Source organism: Oncorhynchus mykiss, chromosome 24 (assembly GCF_057628025.1).
Source record: "Oncorhynchus mykiss isolate SJ-2025 chromosome 24, ASM5762802v1, whole genome shotgun sequence".
NCBI classification, from domain to species: domain Eukaryota; kingdom Metazoa; phylum Chordata; class Actinopteri; order Salmoniformes; family Salmonidae; genus Oncorhynchus; species Oncorhynchus mykiss.
Window position 1 is genome coordinate 24,264,012 of NC_143045.1, and position 16,869 is coordinate 24,280,880.

Consider the following 16,869-nt stretch of genomic DNA (forward strand, 5'->3'; position numbering starts at 1 on the left):
GTGACAACACTTTTCCCACACATCTTTCTTCCCCTTGTGCATGCCAACTTCTAATTATCTACTTGACAATCTATTGCAGCTCTACTTTCTCTTCTTCCCAGGAGCAGAAAGGGGGTTGCTTGGCAACAGGACTGCAGAGTACACATTTGGTTAAATCAAATCAAAGATAAAAAAGGAACAAGAATTGTTGTTATTGATGCTTGGCCAACGACATCTTCTAACTGATGCCGAGGTATAGCTAATATATCTGTGACCGATTGTTGTTTATCAGATTTATAGCTTTTTAATATAAAGATGGGAAGGACAAGAAAGTGTTTTTTAAACAACTGTCTATCATCCACAATGTCAAAACGTCCATTGTTTTGTGCATGTCACAACTAAATGAATGTATTCATGTGTTCTGAATGCAGTGATCATAGTTGATGTGTCAGACGATGCTATTTATTCAATTGATAGTCCCTCACTCAGAATCGCTCCCTGGGGACTCGCATCAATGTAGTCTTCTCTTATGATCTAATGGCTTGCCATTGACATATAAAAGGTCATTAATTAATAATGGTTGTCCAGCCATTTGCATTTCACGTTGAAATCATTTTCTGTGTCCCTTAAGCTTTCCACATTATTTCATGATATTACAAAGAACATGTCTACCCATATAGTCATAATCCTCAGTGGAACTTTAATGAAGTACATGCTCCTAAAGAGGATGTGTTAATTTGCCAGTGGTAAATCATGTCGTCTTTGGAAGGATGCAGTCTATGTGGATTGTACAGATGGATAAGTTCCTCTAGATAAATAAGTTATTTTCTATTACCTGCTGAATTCCCTTTAACCTGTATCCAATGACAATGATGGCACCGACATAGAGGGCTGCCTCACTTCTATTTCCTCGGAAACTTTGCAGTATTTATTTTTTTATGTATGATTTCTTACATTGTTAGATGAGAAAATCTTAAGGGTTATTACACACAGCCGGGAAGAACTATTGGATATCAGAGCGACGTCAACTTACCAGCACTACGACCAGGTAAATGACTTTCCCGAAGCGGATCCTTTGTCCGAACCACCCAGGGCATTTGAACTGATTCAAGAGGCTGACCCAAAACAACGCAGCCGGAGAAGAGGTAGATGGAACGGTCTTCTGGTCAAACTTCGGAGGTATGCACATCACCCACCGCTTCCGAGTATATTGCTCGCTAATGTCCAGTCTCTAGTAAACAAGGTAGACTAAATTAGGGCAGGGATTTTAACATACTCTGTTTCACGGAAACATGGCTCTCTCGGGATATGCTGTCGGAGTTGGTACAGCCACCTGGATTCTTTGTGCATCACACCGATGGGAATAAACATCTTTCCGGGAAGAAGAAGGGCAGGGGTGTATGTTTCATGATTAACGACTCATTGTGTAATTGTAACAAAATACAGGAACTCAAGTCCTTTTGTTCACCTGACCTAGAATTCCTCACAATCAAACGCAGACCGTATTATCTCCTAAGGGAATTCTATTCGCTTATTGTCACAGCCGTGTATATCCCCACTCAAGCCGATACAACGGTGGCCCTCAAGAAACTTCACTGGACTTCATGCAAACTGGAAACCATATATACGGAGGCTGCATTTATCGTAACTGGGGATTTTAACAAAGCAAATTTGAGAACAAGGCTACCTAAAATTCTATCATCTATTGACTGTAGCACTCACACTGGTGAAACACTGCATCACTGCTACTCTAACTTACACAATGCACACAAGGCCCTACCCCGCGCTCCTTTCGGCGAATCTGACAACGACTCCATTTTGCTTCTCCCTTCCTATAGGCAGAAACTCAAACAGGGTGTAGCCATGCTAAGAACTATTCACTACAGGTCTGAAATATCGGAATCCACGCTTCAAGATTGTTTTGATCACGCGGACTGGGACATGTTCCGGGTAGCCTCAGAGAATAATATTGACGTATACGCTGATTCAGTGAGTGAGTTTATAAGGAAGTGCATAGGAGATGTAGTATTTACTGTGACTATTAAAACCTATCCTGACCAGAAACCGTGGAGAGATGGCGGCATTCGCGCAAAACTGAAAGCACTAACCCTTGCATTCAACCATGGAAAGTTGACTGGGAATATGGCCGAATACAAACAGTGTAGTTATTCCCTGCCAATCAAACAAGCAAAATGTCAGTATAGAAATAAAATCGAGTTGCAATTCAACAGCTGACACGAGACGCATGTGGCAGGTTTTACAGACAATCACAGACTGCAAAAGGAAAACCAGCTAGGTCACAGACACCGACGTCTTGCTTCCAGAAAAACGAAACACCTTCTTTACCTGCTTTGAGGACATTACAGTGCCACCGACGCAGCCCGCTACCAAGGACTGTGGGCTCTCCTTCTCCTTGGCCAATGTGAGAAAGACATTTAAACTTGTTAACCCTTGCAAGGCTGCCAGCCCAGAAGGCATCCCTAGTCGTGTCCACAGAGCATGTGCAGACCAGCTGGCTGGTGTGTTTACAGAAATATTAAATCTCTCCCAATCCCAGTCTGCTGTCCCCACATGCTTCAAGATGGGCACCATTGTTCCTGTACCCAAGAAGGCAAAGGTAACTGAACTAAATGACTCGCCCCGTAGCATTCACTTCTGTCATTATGAAGTGCTTTGAGAGGCTAGTCAAGGATCATATCACCTTCACCTTACCTGTCACCTTAGACCCACTTCAATTTGCTTACCACCCCAATAGGTCCACAGACGATGCAATTGCCATCACACTGCACACTGCTCTATCCCATCTGGACAAGAGGAATACCTACAGTGGGGCAAAAAAGTATTTAGTCAGCCACCAATTGTGCAAGTTCTCCCACTTAAAAAGATGAAAGAGGCCTGTAATTTTCATCATAGGTACACTTCAACTATGACAGACAAATTGAGAAAAAAAATCCAGATAATCACATTGTAGGATTTTTAATGAATTTATTTGCAAATTATGGTGGAAAATAAGTATTTGGTCACCTACAAACAAGCAAGATTTCTGGCTCTCACAGACCTATAACTTCTTCTTTTAGAGGCTCCTCTGTCCTCCACTCGTTACCTGTATTAATAGCACCTGTTTGAACTTGTTATCATTATAAAAGACACCTGTCCACAACCTCAAACAGTCACACTCCAAACTCCACTATGGCCAAGACCAAAGAGCTGTCAAAGGACACCAGAAACCAAATTGTAGACCTGCACCAGGCTGGGAAGACTGAATCTGCAATAGGTTAGCAGCTTGGTTTGAAGAAATCAACTGTGGGAGCAATTATTAGGAAATGGAAGACATACAAGACCACTAATAATCTCCCTCGATCTGGGGCTCCATGCAAGATCTCACCCCGAGGGGTCAAAATGATCACAAGAATGGTGAGCAAAAATCCCAGAACCACCTAGTGAATGACCTGCAGAGAGCTGGGACCAAAGTAACAAAGCCTACCATCAGTAACACACTACGCCGCCAGGGAATCAAATCCTGCAGTGCCAGACGTGTCCCCCTGCTTAAGCCAGTACATGTCCAGGCCAGTCTGAAGTTTGCTAGAGAGCATTTGGATGATCCAGAAGAAGATTGGGAGAATGTCATATGGTCAGATGAAACCACAATATAACTTTTTGGTAAAAACTCAACTCGTTGTGTTTGGAGGACAAAGAATGCTGAGTTGCATCCAAAGAACACCATACCTACTGTGAAGCAGGGGTGTGGAAACATCATGCTTTGGGGCTGTTTTTCTGCAAAGGGACCAGGACGACTGATCCGTGTAAAGGAAAGAATAAATGTGGCCATGTATCGTGAGATTTTGAGTGAAAACCTCCTTCCATCAGCAAGGGCATTGAAGATGAAACGTGGCGGGTCTTTCAGCATGACAATGATCCCAAACACACCGCCCGGGCAACGAAGGAGTGGTTTCGTAAGAAGCATTTCAAGGTCCTCGAGTGGCCTAACCAGTCTCCAGATCTCAACCCCATAGAAAATCTTTGGAGGGAGTTGAAAGTCCGTGTTGCCCAGCAACAGCCCCAAAACATCACTGCTCTAGAGGAGATCTGCATGGAGGAATGGGCCAAAATACCAGCAACAGTGTATGAAAACCTTGTAAAGGCTTACAGAAAACGTTTGACCTCTGTCATTGCCAACAAAGGGTATATAACAAAGTATTGAGATAAACTTTTGTTATTAACCAAATACTTTTTTCCACCATAATTTGCAAATAAATTCATTAAAAATCCTACAATGTGATTTTCTGGATTTTTTTTCTAATTTTGTCCGTCATAGTTGAAAATTACCTATGATGAAAGTTACAGGCCTCTCTCATCTTTTTAAGTGGGAGAACTTGCACAATTGGTGGCTGACGAAATACTTTTTTGCCCCACAGTATGTAGGAATGCTGTTCATTGACTATAGCTCAGCATTCAAAACCATAGTACCCTCCAAGCTCATCATTAAGCTTGAGGCCCTGGGTCTCAACCCCGCCCTGTGCAACTGGGATCTGGACTTCCTGATGGGCCGTCCCCAGGTAGTGAAAGTATTAACCAACATCTCCATTCCGGTGATCCTCAACACTGAGGTCCCACAAGGGTGCGTTCTCAGCCCCCACCCATGACTGCGTGGCCATGCACGCTTCCAACTCAATCATCCAGTTTGCAGATGACAGAACAGTAGAAGGCTTGATTACCAACAACAACGAGACGTCCTACAGGGAGAAGGTGAGGGCCCGCAGAGTGTGGTGTCAGGAAAACAACCTCTCACTCAATGTCAACAAAACAAAGGAGATGATCGTGGACTTCAGGAAACAGCAGAGTGAGCACCCCCCTACCCACATCGATGGGACAGCAGTGGAGAAGGTGGAAAGTTTTAAGTTTCTCGACATACACATCACGGACAAACTGAAATCGTCCACCTACACAGACAGTGTGGTGAAGAAGGTGCAACAGCGCCTTCTTCAACCTCAGGAGGCTGAAGAAATTGTCTTGTCAACTAATACCCTCACAAACATTTACAATTGAGAGCATCCTGTCGGACTGTATCACTGCCTGGTACGGCAACTGCACCTCCCATTACCGCAAAGCTCTCCAGAGGGTGGTGCGGTCTGCACAACCATCATCGGGGTCACACTTTCTTCCCTCCAGGACATCTACAGCACCCGATGTCACAGGAAGGCAAAAAAGATAATCAAGGACAACAACCACCTGAGCCACTGCCGGTTCACCCTGCTACCATCTGGAAGGCGAGGTCAGTGCAGGTGCATCAAAGCTGGGATCGAGAGACTGAAAAACAGCTTTTATCTCAAGGCCATCAGACTGGTAAACAGCCATCACTAACACAGAGAGAGGCTGCTGCCTACATACAGACTTGAAATCATTGCACACTTTAATAAATGGATCACTAGTCACTTTAATAACGCTACTTTAATGATGTTTACATATCTTGCATTACTCATCTCATATCTGTATGCTGTATTTTATACCATCTATTGCATCTTGCCTATGCCACTGTCATTGCTCATCCATATACTTATATGTATATATTCTTATTCCATTCCTTTACTTAGATTTGTGTGTATTAGGTAGTTGTTGTGGAATTGTTAGATTACATGTTAGATACTGCTACACTGTCGGAACTAGAAGCACAAGCATTTCGCTACACTCGTAATAACATGTGCTAACCATGTGTATGTGACCAATAGAATTTGATTAGATTTTATTTGAAATGACAAGCACAGTTTTCAGTTTGCTTCTTGCATGTCCAACAACTCTTGCATTGTGCTTCTTGCATGTCCAACAGCCGCATAGAGACTATGACTGTGCCATTAGTCTTACTACTGTCAATGCAAAATCGAGCTGGGCAGTTCTGAATAAAGATGATTTTGTAACTTGTGGAAAGGCTCAACATTACAAAAACATCTCCCTTTAAATATAAACATCCCTGATTTACCCCCAGTCTGTTGATAGTGTAAGTCTATTTACTCCTTATAGCTTATCCAAATGTGCATCCATGTTGAGGCCATTTATCAAACCAGCATTGTGTGTGACTGATGCTAATGTGTCCAGTCCACCGACAGGCATTCTTCAACATGAGGCAGTGCAGTGTTTCACCTGCTACATATACATAGAGTACCATGCATGGCATGCTGTATGGACACTAGTAGCTAAAGGGAGGCCCTAATTGGTGGAATTTATCACATGATGTCTTAGAGGTCCTGCGTTATTAAACCTGTGTTGGGGTCCAGACGTCGCCCATTAATCTTGGGTTCGCGCGTGAAGCCACAAATGCATTTGCATCTCATCCATGAGAAATTATATGTAAAATCTGAAGGAACATTCTAGCTAATTCCACGGGCCACTAGAGGAGGGGTGGCTATTTTCAAACCAATTTCAGCGATCTAATGAACACTGATTTGTCTTAAGGCCTGTAGTGATTGTGTTCTCAGATTATTCTCATGGAATGTAGGCCTACTGTCATATCTGTTTGACTTAGGCAGTGTGTACAGCTGTAAGGAAAGTGCAAAACTGGAGCATGGGAGAACTGCTGCTACACACTGCATACGGCAGTCCATAGGCAGGTTTTAAGTTATGCATCTTGTTTAAAGATCTCAAGCCATGCAATCATGATACCATTTATCTTGAACACATGTAAACACTTCAGAAGGATGTCACAAGATGTCTGTACTCAACACATTAAACGAAATGCTGGTTGTGAATCTTGCTTCAAAGTAACACTCTTTTCCTTGGAAGGGAGACTGCAGTTTGAGGTCACTGAATATATCTCATATTGATTTTAATTAAATTCTCCTATTCAATTAGTTGCCATATGCTAATCTATATGATTTATTTCTGGATCTAATCCTTTGTGCATAAAGAAATAATGAAACTGAAAAAAATACTGTTTTCAACTGGAATTGTTCCTAAAATGGGGGACTGTATCCACCAAATATATTTCTAGACACAATTAGAAGTCCATCAAAAACATAATGCAGTAACTTCACATCAAATATCACAGTTAAATACATGTGGTACAGTTGCTAATGGAAACGTTAACTGCGCATAGGAGTTAACCTGCCATGGTGCTTCTGAATCCATCACCATTCTATAATCAAAGGTCTTGCATGTGCTCTCTCTATTAACCATGTCAGACAGTCATTTGTAATTGCCATTACAGTGCCTTGCAAAAGAATTCATCCCCCTTGGTGTTTTTCCTATTTTGATGCATTTCAACCTGTAATTTAAATGGATTTTTTTTTATGTAATGGACATACACAAAATAGTGCCTCTAAATAAGATCTGGTACAACCAATTACCTTCAGAAGTCACAAAATTAGTTCAATAAAGTCCGCCTGTGTGCAATCTAAGTGTCAAATGATCTCAGTATGTATACAGCTGTTCTGAAAGGCCTCCAGAGTCTGCAACACCAGTAAGCAAGGGGCATCACCAAACCAGTGGCACTATGAAGACCAAGGAGCTCTACAAACAGGTCAGGGACAAAGTTGTGGAGATCAGAGTTGGGTTATAAAAACAATATATATCTGAAACTTTGAACATCCCACGGAGTCCCATTAAATCCGTTTTTTTTTTTTAATGGAAAGAATACGGCACCACAACAAACCTGCCAAGAGAGGGCCACCCACCAAAACTCATGGACCAGGCAAGGAGGGCATTAATCAGAGAGGCAACAAAGAGACCAATGATAACCCTGAACGAGCTGCAAAGCTCCACAGCGGAGATTGGAGTATCTGTCCATAGAACCACTTTAAGCGCTAGACACCACAGAGCTGGGCTTTATAGAAGAGTGTTCAGAATAAAAAGCCATTGCTTAAAGAAAAAAGAAGCAAACACATTTGGTGTTCGCCAAAAGTCATGTGGGAGACTCCCCAAACATATGGAAGAAGGTACTCTGGTCAGATGAGACTAAAATGTTGCTTTTTGGCCATCAAGAAAAACACTTTGTCTGGCATAAACCCAACACCTCTCATCACCCTGAGAACAGCATCCCCACAGTGAAGCATGGTGGTGGCAGCATCATCCTGTTGGGATGTTTTTCATCGTCAGGGACTGGGAAACTGGTCAGAATAGAAGGAATGATGGATGGTGCTAAATACAGGGAAATTATTGAGGAAAACCTGTTTCAGTCTTCCAGAGATGTGAGCCTGGGACGGATGTTCACCTACCAGCAGGACAATGACCCTAAGCATACTGCTAAAGCAACACTCGAGTGGTTTAAGGAGAAACCTTTAAATGTCTTGGAATGGCTTAGTCAAAGCCCACACATCAAAACAATTGAGAATCTGTGGTATGACTTAAAGATTGCTGTACACCAGCGGAACCCATCCAACTTGAAGGAGCGGGAGCAGTTTTGCCTTGAAGAATGGGCAAAAATCCCAGTGTCTAGATGTACCAAGCTTATAGAAACATACCCAAAGAGACTTGCATCTGTAAATGCTGCAAAAGGTGTCTTTACAAAGTTTTGACTATGGGGGGTGAATAGTTATGCACGCTCAATTTTTCTGTTTTTTTGCCATATTTGTTGTTTGTTTCACAATACAAAATATAGAGCATCTTCAAAGTGGTAAGCATGTTGTGTAAATCAAATGATACAAACCCCCAAAAAATCTATTTTAATTCTAGGTTGTAAGGCAACAAAATAGGAAAAAAGCCAAAGGGAGGTGAATACTTTTGAAGACACTGTATGTAGAGTAATTACCATGCATTTATCCACAACTCTTGCATTTAAAGTACATGTCTGGTCCTCAGAAATGTGTAATTAAAGTTGTTATATGATGTAATGGAATTATTTAAAATGAATAAAATTCTAATTCAGTTGAGAGTAATTAACACAAGGTTTAGCATATTTATGCTTTCCCTCTCTGTAATGCACATGATTATTTATGACATTCATGTGTGTATGGGTTGATGATGGTCACTAGACTTGTTACTGAATGTTATATCGCTTGATAGTGATTGACGCCGGGAAGGGCCGTGCACAGACCTGGATTTGAATGTGTTCTGCTACTGACAAACAGTCGATCTGCAGTTACCCCTGCCCCTGTCACCCCTTCCCCTGTCCATGACAGTAAGAGATAGCACATACTAGCAACTCCAAAGTAACCTACTACCCAGTTAGCAATGAACACTCTGGACGGACGGCCTCCAGAGAGGTCGATCGCGTGCTACAGCTTTTTTGCCCATCACGTAATTTCATATAACATACTAAAAATAATAAAAAGTCTAAATAAACTAAATAAAGTGCAAGAGGCATGTAGAAAAAAGAAAATGCCCGAAAGGCATTAAAAAATGCCTATAGGGATATAGTATGGGCATTGTTTGCCGATGTGCAAAGTTAGTGGTATAGGGTACAGTGCAGTAGCAGCATATAATTGTATGAAAGTATATACAGTACATTCAGAAAGTATTAAACCAATTTTCATTTCCTAAATTAATCAAATTAATGATAACTAAAATCCAACAACTGAACTGAGCAGGTCATAGATCTTATTTCTTCAGATGTCCAGGAGGAACAAGAGAACAATGATTTAGAATAGGAGGAGGTATCTGAAGAAGATCAGGAAGAATACAACCCAGAGTACGATGCATCATCTTCAGATGAAGAAGAAATCCCTCAAGCTGAAAGAGACATTTTTGTCAAAAAACTGCAAAACGTCATAAGAATGACCCCTGGGCCCACAAGACATGCAGTTGCCCATGACCAGGACATCGCCTCAACATTCTACATGTTCATCACACAAGCCATCAAAAAAATCATCCTCGAGGTGACAAATTTGATGACAAATTATTTCTGTAAATACGGAGACAACTGGAAAAGGATGGATGAGATTGACCTGCGTGCCTACATAGGGCTGCCAATCTTAGCGGGTGTGTATAGGTCCCGAGGCATGGCTACATGAAGTCTCTGGGATGCAGAGAGTGGACGGGCAATTTCTTTCACTCTTTCTCAAGAACGCTACGATTTGTCAACCGTGAGTCAAGACCTGCAAGACGTGTGAGAGACAAACTGGCGACCATAAGAGAGATCTGGAAGAAGTGGGTGGAGCGTCTGCCATATCTCTACAACCCTGGGCCTGAAGTAACAGTGGCTGAGCAACTGGTTCCATTCAGAGGTAAAAACAAAATGCATATCTGTAATGTAAGTGATTTTTACTGTTAATTTTATTAGGTATTGCTGTAATATCATTGATTTAAGTGATTGTTTTCTGTGACACTGACACTAATTACTGATAGTGATCTCTTTTGTCAAAAGGTCGCTGTCCTTTCCGGCAGTATATGCTCAGTAAGCCAGCAAAGTATGGCATCAAGATATGGGTGGCCTGTGACCCACAATCCAGCTACGCTTGGAAGATGCATGTCTATACAGGGAAGCCGACCAGTGGAGGCCCAGAGAAGAACCAGGGGATGCGGCTTGATGTGACAGTTGGACTGAGGGGGCAGAATGTCACGTGTGACAATTTCTCCACCTCCTATGAACTCAACCACCAGCTCCTGAAGAGGAAGATCACTATGGTTGGCACAGTTGGAAAGAACAAGCCTGAGCTCCCACCTGCACTCCTTGCAACAAGGGGGAGGCCTAACGGTGTCAAACGGTGCCCACAAACTGTTAGGGCCTACAAAAAGCTGTCCCAACAGCAGAGCTTTCTTTTCAACACCATCGAGTGAATCCTTATCACCGCTACACCTGGCTATCAGTGGGGCCTTGTCTGGCAGATAAACAGTTAATTCAGCCTCATTTACTGCCTTTAAAAAAAACATAGCTGATATTGCTGACTTGTTTAAACAAATGTGGTTTCTACTGACAATTGAGATGTACACACTATGACATAAGGGGACGAAAAGCGGATAAGAGGCCATCCGTAATTTCGATTAAGACATTAATGAGTGAGCTGGGACGGACGTAGTCAATATAATTGTTCAGCACTTTTGAAATGTACAGCGACATTATTCAGAACATGGGCCGTTTTTACAATATTATCCCTGTACACCAAGTTAGAACTGTAGGATAAATAAAGGGGGCATACAAGCAGACAATGAAAGCTCTTACAATATTCAATGATTGCATTTCTCTAAAACAGGCTATAGGCTACATGTGCACCACCAAGGCAGAACAGTAGGCTAAGTTATGAGGGGGAAAGGGACCAAATTATTAGGGTGATGCATATGGGCTACTAACAGCTTACTATACAATATACACTTAGCATTACTTTCTTAGCTACAGTATGGCATATTAAACCATCCTGGATAAAACCTAGTTTTAAACATATTTTTTGATATCGAGAGACACATTCAACTTTACGGTTGGTAAGTAGAGTTCTTGATATTATAGACTTGCCTTTGCAGACAGGAAAAGTTGTTTGCAGGGGTAAAGCCGGCTATATTGTAATAGGGTTATTTTTTTCTCAATTTCCCACATTTTTCATAACCAAGAGTCCAGCACAATGTAAAACTTTTGGTTGCATCAAAGCTATTATACAGTCATTGGCAGCAACGCACTACCACACTCGCAGTGGTAGGTTGGGAGAGGGGACTATTTTCAAGAATCATGAATTAGGAAACAAGGTCTAGTTTGATAGGCAATTCATTGAATGTAAAGTTACAATAGAGAAAATAGACAAAAAAATAAAATAAGTAATAAGTTTTAAAAAACGCCACCAATCAAAAGAGCACTTATTTAATAGGAGGGCAAAGGGGCAGGTCCTCCTGCACCCCTAGGGCTCTATCTCTACATACAGTTAAACATTTGTGTGACATGGAAAATAAGTGACATCCTATATTTATTCATAGGTAGGTGATCATCAGTCATTGACTTGCCATAGAAACATGCAGCATTAATGCATCATTAGACAAAGGGTAGCTCTATGCACAGGAAGGTATGGTTAACAGTCTTGCATATGGTAAATGCTAGAGGAGGACATGCATTTCTTGTCCATATGGTGTCTGACAGTGTTTGCCTGCAGAGCGCTGATATCATGACTGCAGTGAAAATGATCTTAAATAATGTCATATTATCAGATAAAGTGTATCTGCCAGAGATATTGCATGCAAATTCCATAAAACAGATACTGTATGCAATTATTGTTTCCAGGGGCTTTCATTTTTATGAAGAAAAAAAAACATGTTGGTGTACCAAGTAGATTTAGAAAGAACTGTCTGCAACTGTGCATTTGCTCTTTTCTCTTATAAGAAAAGCATATACAAATGTATGAAAAAGGCATGTCTGAATGGATTTGTATTTTGTCTGCATATTATTAGCACCTCATGGTAGAGAACAGTGCAGCACAGGCATCATTCTGAGTCTGGACATGCCTCCTACACACAGATGTGAGTGCTAGCACTGCAGGATCTCTACGAGTGTGGGAGTAGAAAAACAAGATGAGTGAATAGACAGATTATAGTCAGGCTCAGACAAAGAAATACATTCAAGTGACTATCTGTTAATGAAAATCCAATTATGCATACACATACCGACGTCTAAGAGAACACACAGGGTCTCAGACATTTATAATCCTCTGAGGAGACACTGTACGGCTAAATACAGAATCAAAAACAAAATCCTCCTTTTTACAGTGTGTTGTTTATCGTGATGCTAGGCTATACTGTATTTGAATGACAGTTGTTTTGTAACTCTACTGTTAGAAGTGGTTTGCAGGTGTGCTGACATGACATAAGGCTTGAAATGACTGCAACTCTAATTATCAGAGATGTATGTTGGGGAACGACCAAGCATGAAGCACTCTGACAATCTACAGGGACATTAAGGTCAACAAATGAATTAACGCTAGCAGAAAAAAAACATCTTCAGCAGATATCCTAGTGGTTTGTGAAGCAGAAGTGCCAAGAGGACAATTTAGACATACACATGTAAACCAGCACCTCTCTCTCTGGGCACATGTAAACCAGCACCTCTCTCTCTGGGCACATGTAAACCAGCACTTCTCTCTCTGGGCACATGTAAACCAGCACCTCTCTCTCTGGGCACATGTAAACCAGCACCTCTCTCTCTGGGCACATGTAAACCAGCACCTCTCTCTCTGGGCACATGTAAACCAGCACCTCTCTCTCTGGGCACATGTAAACTAGCACCTCTCTCTCTGGAGAATAACACCTTTGAAAATATGGAGAACAACATCTTTGATATTATGGTATTTGTCAGTTTTGTGAAATGACCGTCATAAATATAAACTCCATAATTACCTGGGAAAGTAATCACTCCTGTGTATAGCCTTTTCATGAAGCTGAACATAAGAAGTGTAACTCTCGTTAGTCATCGCTCCATCTGAGGCAACATCTTTTCAATTATCTTCCCATCATCAATCATACATTTCTGCTGCATGGGAACTTTATTTTAATTACATACATGCGAGTAAATCATGGCATGTTCATTTGTCTTCACAAAAGGCCAGCATGTAAAAAAAAATCTTACATAAAAACGGAATATTGTGTTTCTCATTTGTTACTTGGTGATGTCATGGAAATTAACAACAGGGACTCAAAGTCAAACTAAAATTAATCATTCTTTGTTATCAGCAAGCTGGAGAGGTTCCAACAAACTTAATGCACCATAGTACAAGTCGTCCGGGAGCTCTCCCGATAGCTCTCTTATGAGCTGAAGAGCTCAATGACTTTCAACGTGGCACTGTCATCAGATGTCATCACCTTTCCAAAAAGTCGGTTTGTCAAATTTCTGCCCTGCTAGAGTTTCCCCAGTCCACTGTAAGTGCTGTTATTGTGAAGTGGAAATGTCTAGGAGTAACAATGGCTCAGCCGCAAAGTGGTAGACCACAGAAGCTCACAGAAAGGGACAGCAGATTGCTGAAGCGTGTAGCATGTAAAAATCGCATGTCCTTGGTTCCAAAACTATCTACCTCCGGAAGCAACGTCAGAACAAGAACTGTTCACCGGGAGCTTCATGAAATGGGTTTCAATGGCCGAGCCGGCGCACAAAAGCCTAAGATCACCATGCGCAATATCAAGTGTCGGCTGGTGTGGTGTAAAGCTTGCCGCCATTGGACTCTGGAGCAGTGGAAATGCGTTCCCTGGAGTGATAAATTACGCTTCACCATTTGGCACTCCGACGAACTACTGGGTTTGCGGGTGCCAGGAGAAAGCTACTTGCCCGAATGCATAGTGCTAACTGTAAAGTTTGGTGGAGAAATAATCATCTGGGGCTGTTTTTCATACTTTGGGCTAGGCACCTTAGTTCCAGTGAAGGGAAATCTTAATGCTGCAACTTACAATGACATTCTAGACGATTCTGTGCTTCCAACTTTGTGGGAAAAGTTTGGGGAAGGCCCACAAAGCGAGGTCCATACAGAAATGGTTTGTCACCTGTGTGGAAGAACTTGACTGGCCTGCATAGAACCCTGACCTCAACCCCATCAAACACATTTGGGATAAATTGGAACATAGATGCGAGCCAGGCCTAATAGCCCAACATCAGTGCCCAACCTCACTAATGCTTGTGGCTGAATGGAAGCAAGTCCCCGTAGCAATGTTCCAACATCCTATTGGAAAGTCTTCCCAGAAGAGTGGAGGCTGTTATCACAACCAAGGGGGGGGGGGACCAACTCCATATTAATGCCCATGGTTTTGGGATGAGATGTTGACGAGCATATTTTTGGCCATATATATATATATATACACACACACACATACAGTGGGGAGAACAAGTATTTGATAACCTGCCAAATCGGCAGTGTTTCCTATTTACAAAGCATGTAGAGGTCTGTAATTCTTATCATAGGTACACTTCAACTGTGAGAGACGGAATCTAAAACAAAAATCCAGAAAATCACATTGATGATTTTTAAGTAATTAATTTGCAATAAAATGCAAATTAATGACTTAAAATCATACAATGTGATTTTCATACAATGTGATTTTCTGTTTGCGACCTTTTGCCACATTTCAGGCTTCAAACAAAGATATAAAACTGTATTTTTTTGTTAAGAATCAACAACAAGTGGGACAAAATCATGAAGTGGAACGACATTTATTGGATATTTCAAACTTTTTTAACAAATCAAAAACTGAAAAATTGGGCGTGCAAAATTATTCAGCCCCTTTACTTTCAGTGCAGCAAACTCTCTCCAGAAGTTCAGAAGTTCAGCATGTCTAATTCCTTGACAAAGACACAATGGTCTTTAACTGTATTAGCCGAAGAAAGAAAACGGGATGAGAAATTCTTTCTGGAGAATCATGACAGGACATTGCAGAGAGATAAGGATAGTTTGAAAGCTCTTTCTTGTCAGATCAAAACCTTGAAAGAAAAGATTCAATAATTACTGGCAAGGGTCGTAAAATCAGACTTGGCTCCAACATGTGGAGGACCATATGTCCCTTCAAATCCACTCTCACACCGAGTTACGCAAGGATGATCGGGTTTCAAGCATCTGGTCAGCACTGCCTGGCTTTGAGTCAACAGATACTGATAGCGGTAACGGATGATGTCTTAGGCCAACCAGAACACAGGCTGTAAAAGGTAATAAAGAGAAGCCTCCAGTGACAGTATTCAGACATAAATCAGCTTCTCCAAACAGTTGGATGAATGGTCGAAAACTTTGAAACGTCCCAGAGAACTGGGTATGAAAACGTGGGACAATTTGAAGCATTGTAAGAAACTACAATCTTTTATTGTATTTATTTTTTATTTAACCTTTATTTAACCAAGTAGGCTAGTTGAGAACAAGTTCTCATTTACAACTGCGACCTGGCCAAGAATAAAGCAAAGAAGTTTGACACATGCAAAAACACAGAGTTACCATTGAAATAAACAAATACAGTCAATAATACAGTAGAAAAAAATCTACAGTGTGTGCAAATGAGGTAAGATAAGGGAGGTAAGGCAATAAATAGGCCATGGTGGCGAAGTAATTACAATATACCAATTAAACACTGAAATGATTGATGTGCAGAAGATGAATGTGCAAGTAAAGATACTGGGGTGCAAAGGAGCAAGATAAATAACTAAATAAATACAGTATGGGGATGAGGTAGTTGGATGGGCTATAATACAGTTGGGCTATGTACAGGTGCAGTGATCTGTGAGCTGCTCTGACAGCTGGTGCTTAAAGCTGGTGAGGGAGATATGAGTCTCCACATTCAGTGATTTTTGCAGTTTGTTCCAGTCATTGGCAGCAGAGAACTGGGAGGAAAGGTGACCAAAGTAGAAATTGGCTTTGGGGGTGACCAGTGAGATATACCTGCTGGAGCGCGTGCTACGGGCAGGTGCTGTTATGGTGACCAGTGAGCTGAGATAAGGAGGGGTTTTACCTGGCAGAGACATGTAGATGACCTGGAGCCAGTGGGTTTGGCGCCAAGTATGAAGCGAGGGTCAGCCAACTAGTGTGTACAGGTCCCAATGGTGGCTTGTATATGGGGCTTTGGTGACAAAATGGATGGCAACGTGATAAACTGCATCCAATTTGTTGATTAGAGTGTTGGAGGCTATTTTGTAAATGGCATCTCTGAAGTCGAGGATCGGTAGGATGGTTAGTTTTATGAGTGAAGGATGCTTTGTTGCGAAATAGGAAGACGGTTCTAGATTTAATTTTGGATTGGAGATGCTTAATATGAGACTCAAAGGAGAGTTTACAGTCTAACCAGACACCTAGGTATTTGTAGTTGTCCACATATTCTAAGTCAGAACCGTCCAGAGTAGTGATGCTGGACGGGTAGGTAGGTGCGGGCAATAATCGGTTAAAGAGCATTTATTTCGTTTTTGTTACGGTGCGTGAATGAGGACCCAAAAGCGAATTAACGTAAACAGAGCTTCTTTAATAACAAAACAAAACGTAGGCTCAGATGGACCGGCAGGTTCCGACAGGACAGGACAAGGTTGCAGCAAAC

At 41.6% G+C, this 16,869-nt stretch overlaps 1 protein-coding gene across 1 annotated transcript in view; it reads right to left on the reverse strand.

Moving 5' to 3' along the window:
- Positions 1–12,349: 12,349 nt before the first annotated feature.
- mmp20a (matrix metallopeptidase 20a (enamelysin)) overlaps positions 12,350–16,869 on the reverse strand; it is a 39,857-nt gene continuing 35,337 nt past the window's right edge. Inside the window, 2 exon segments of the mRNA XM_090218074.1 lie at positions 12,350–12,366; positions 12,487–12,492. Of these exon segments, the coding sequence (XP_090074200.1) occupies positions 12,350–12,366; positions 12,487–12,492 (23 nt within the window).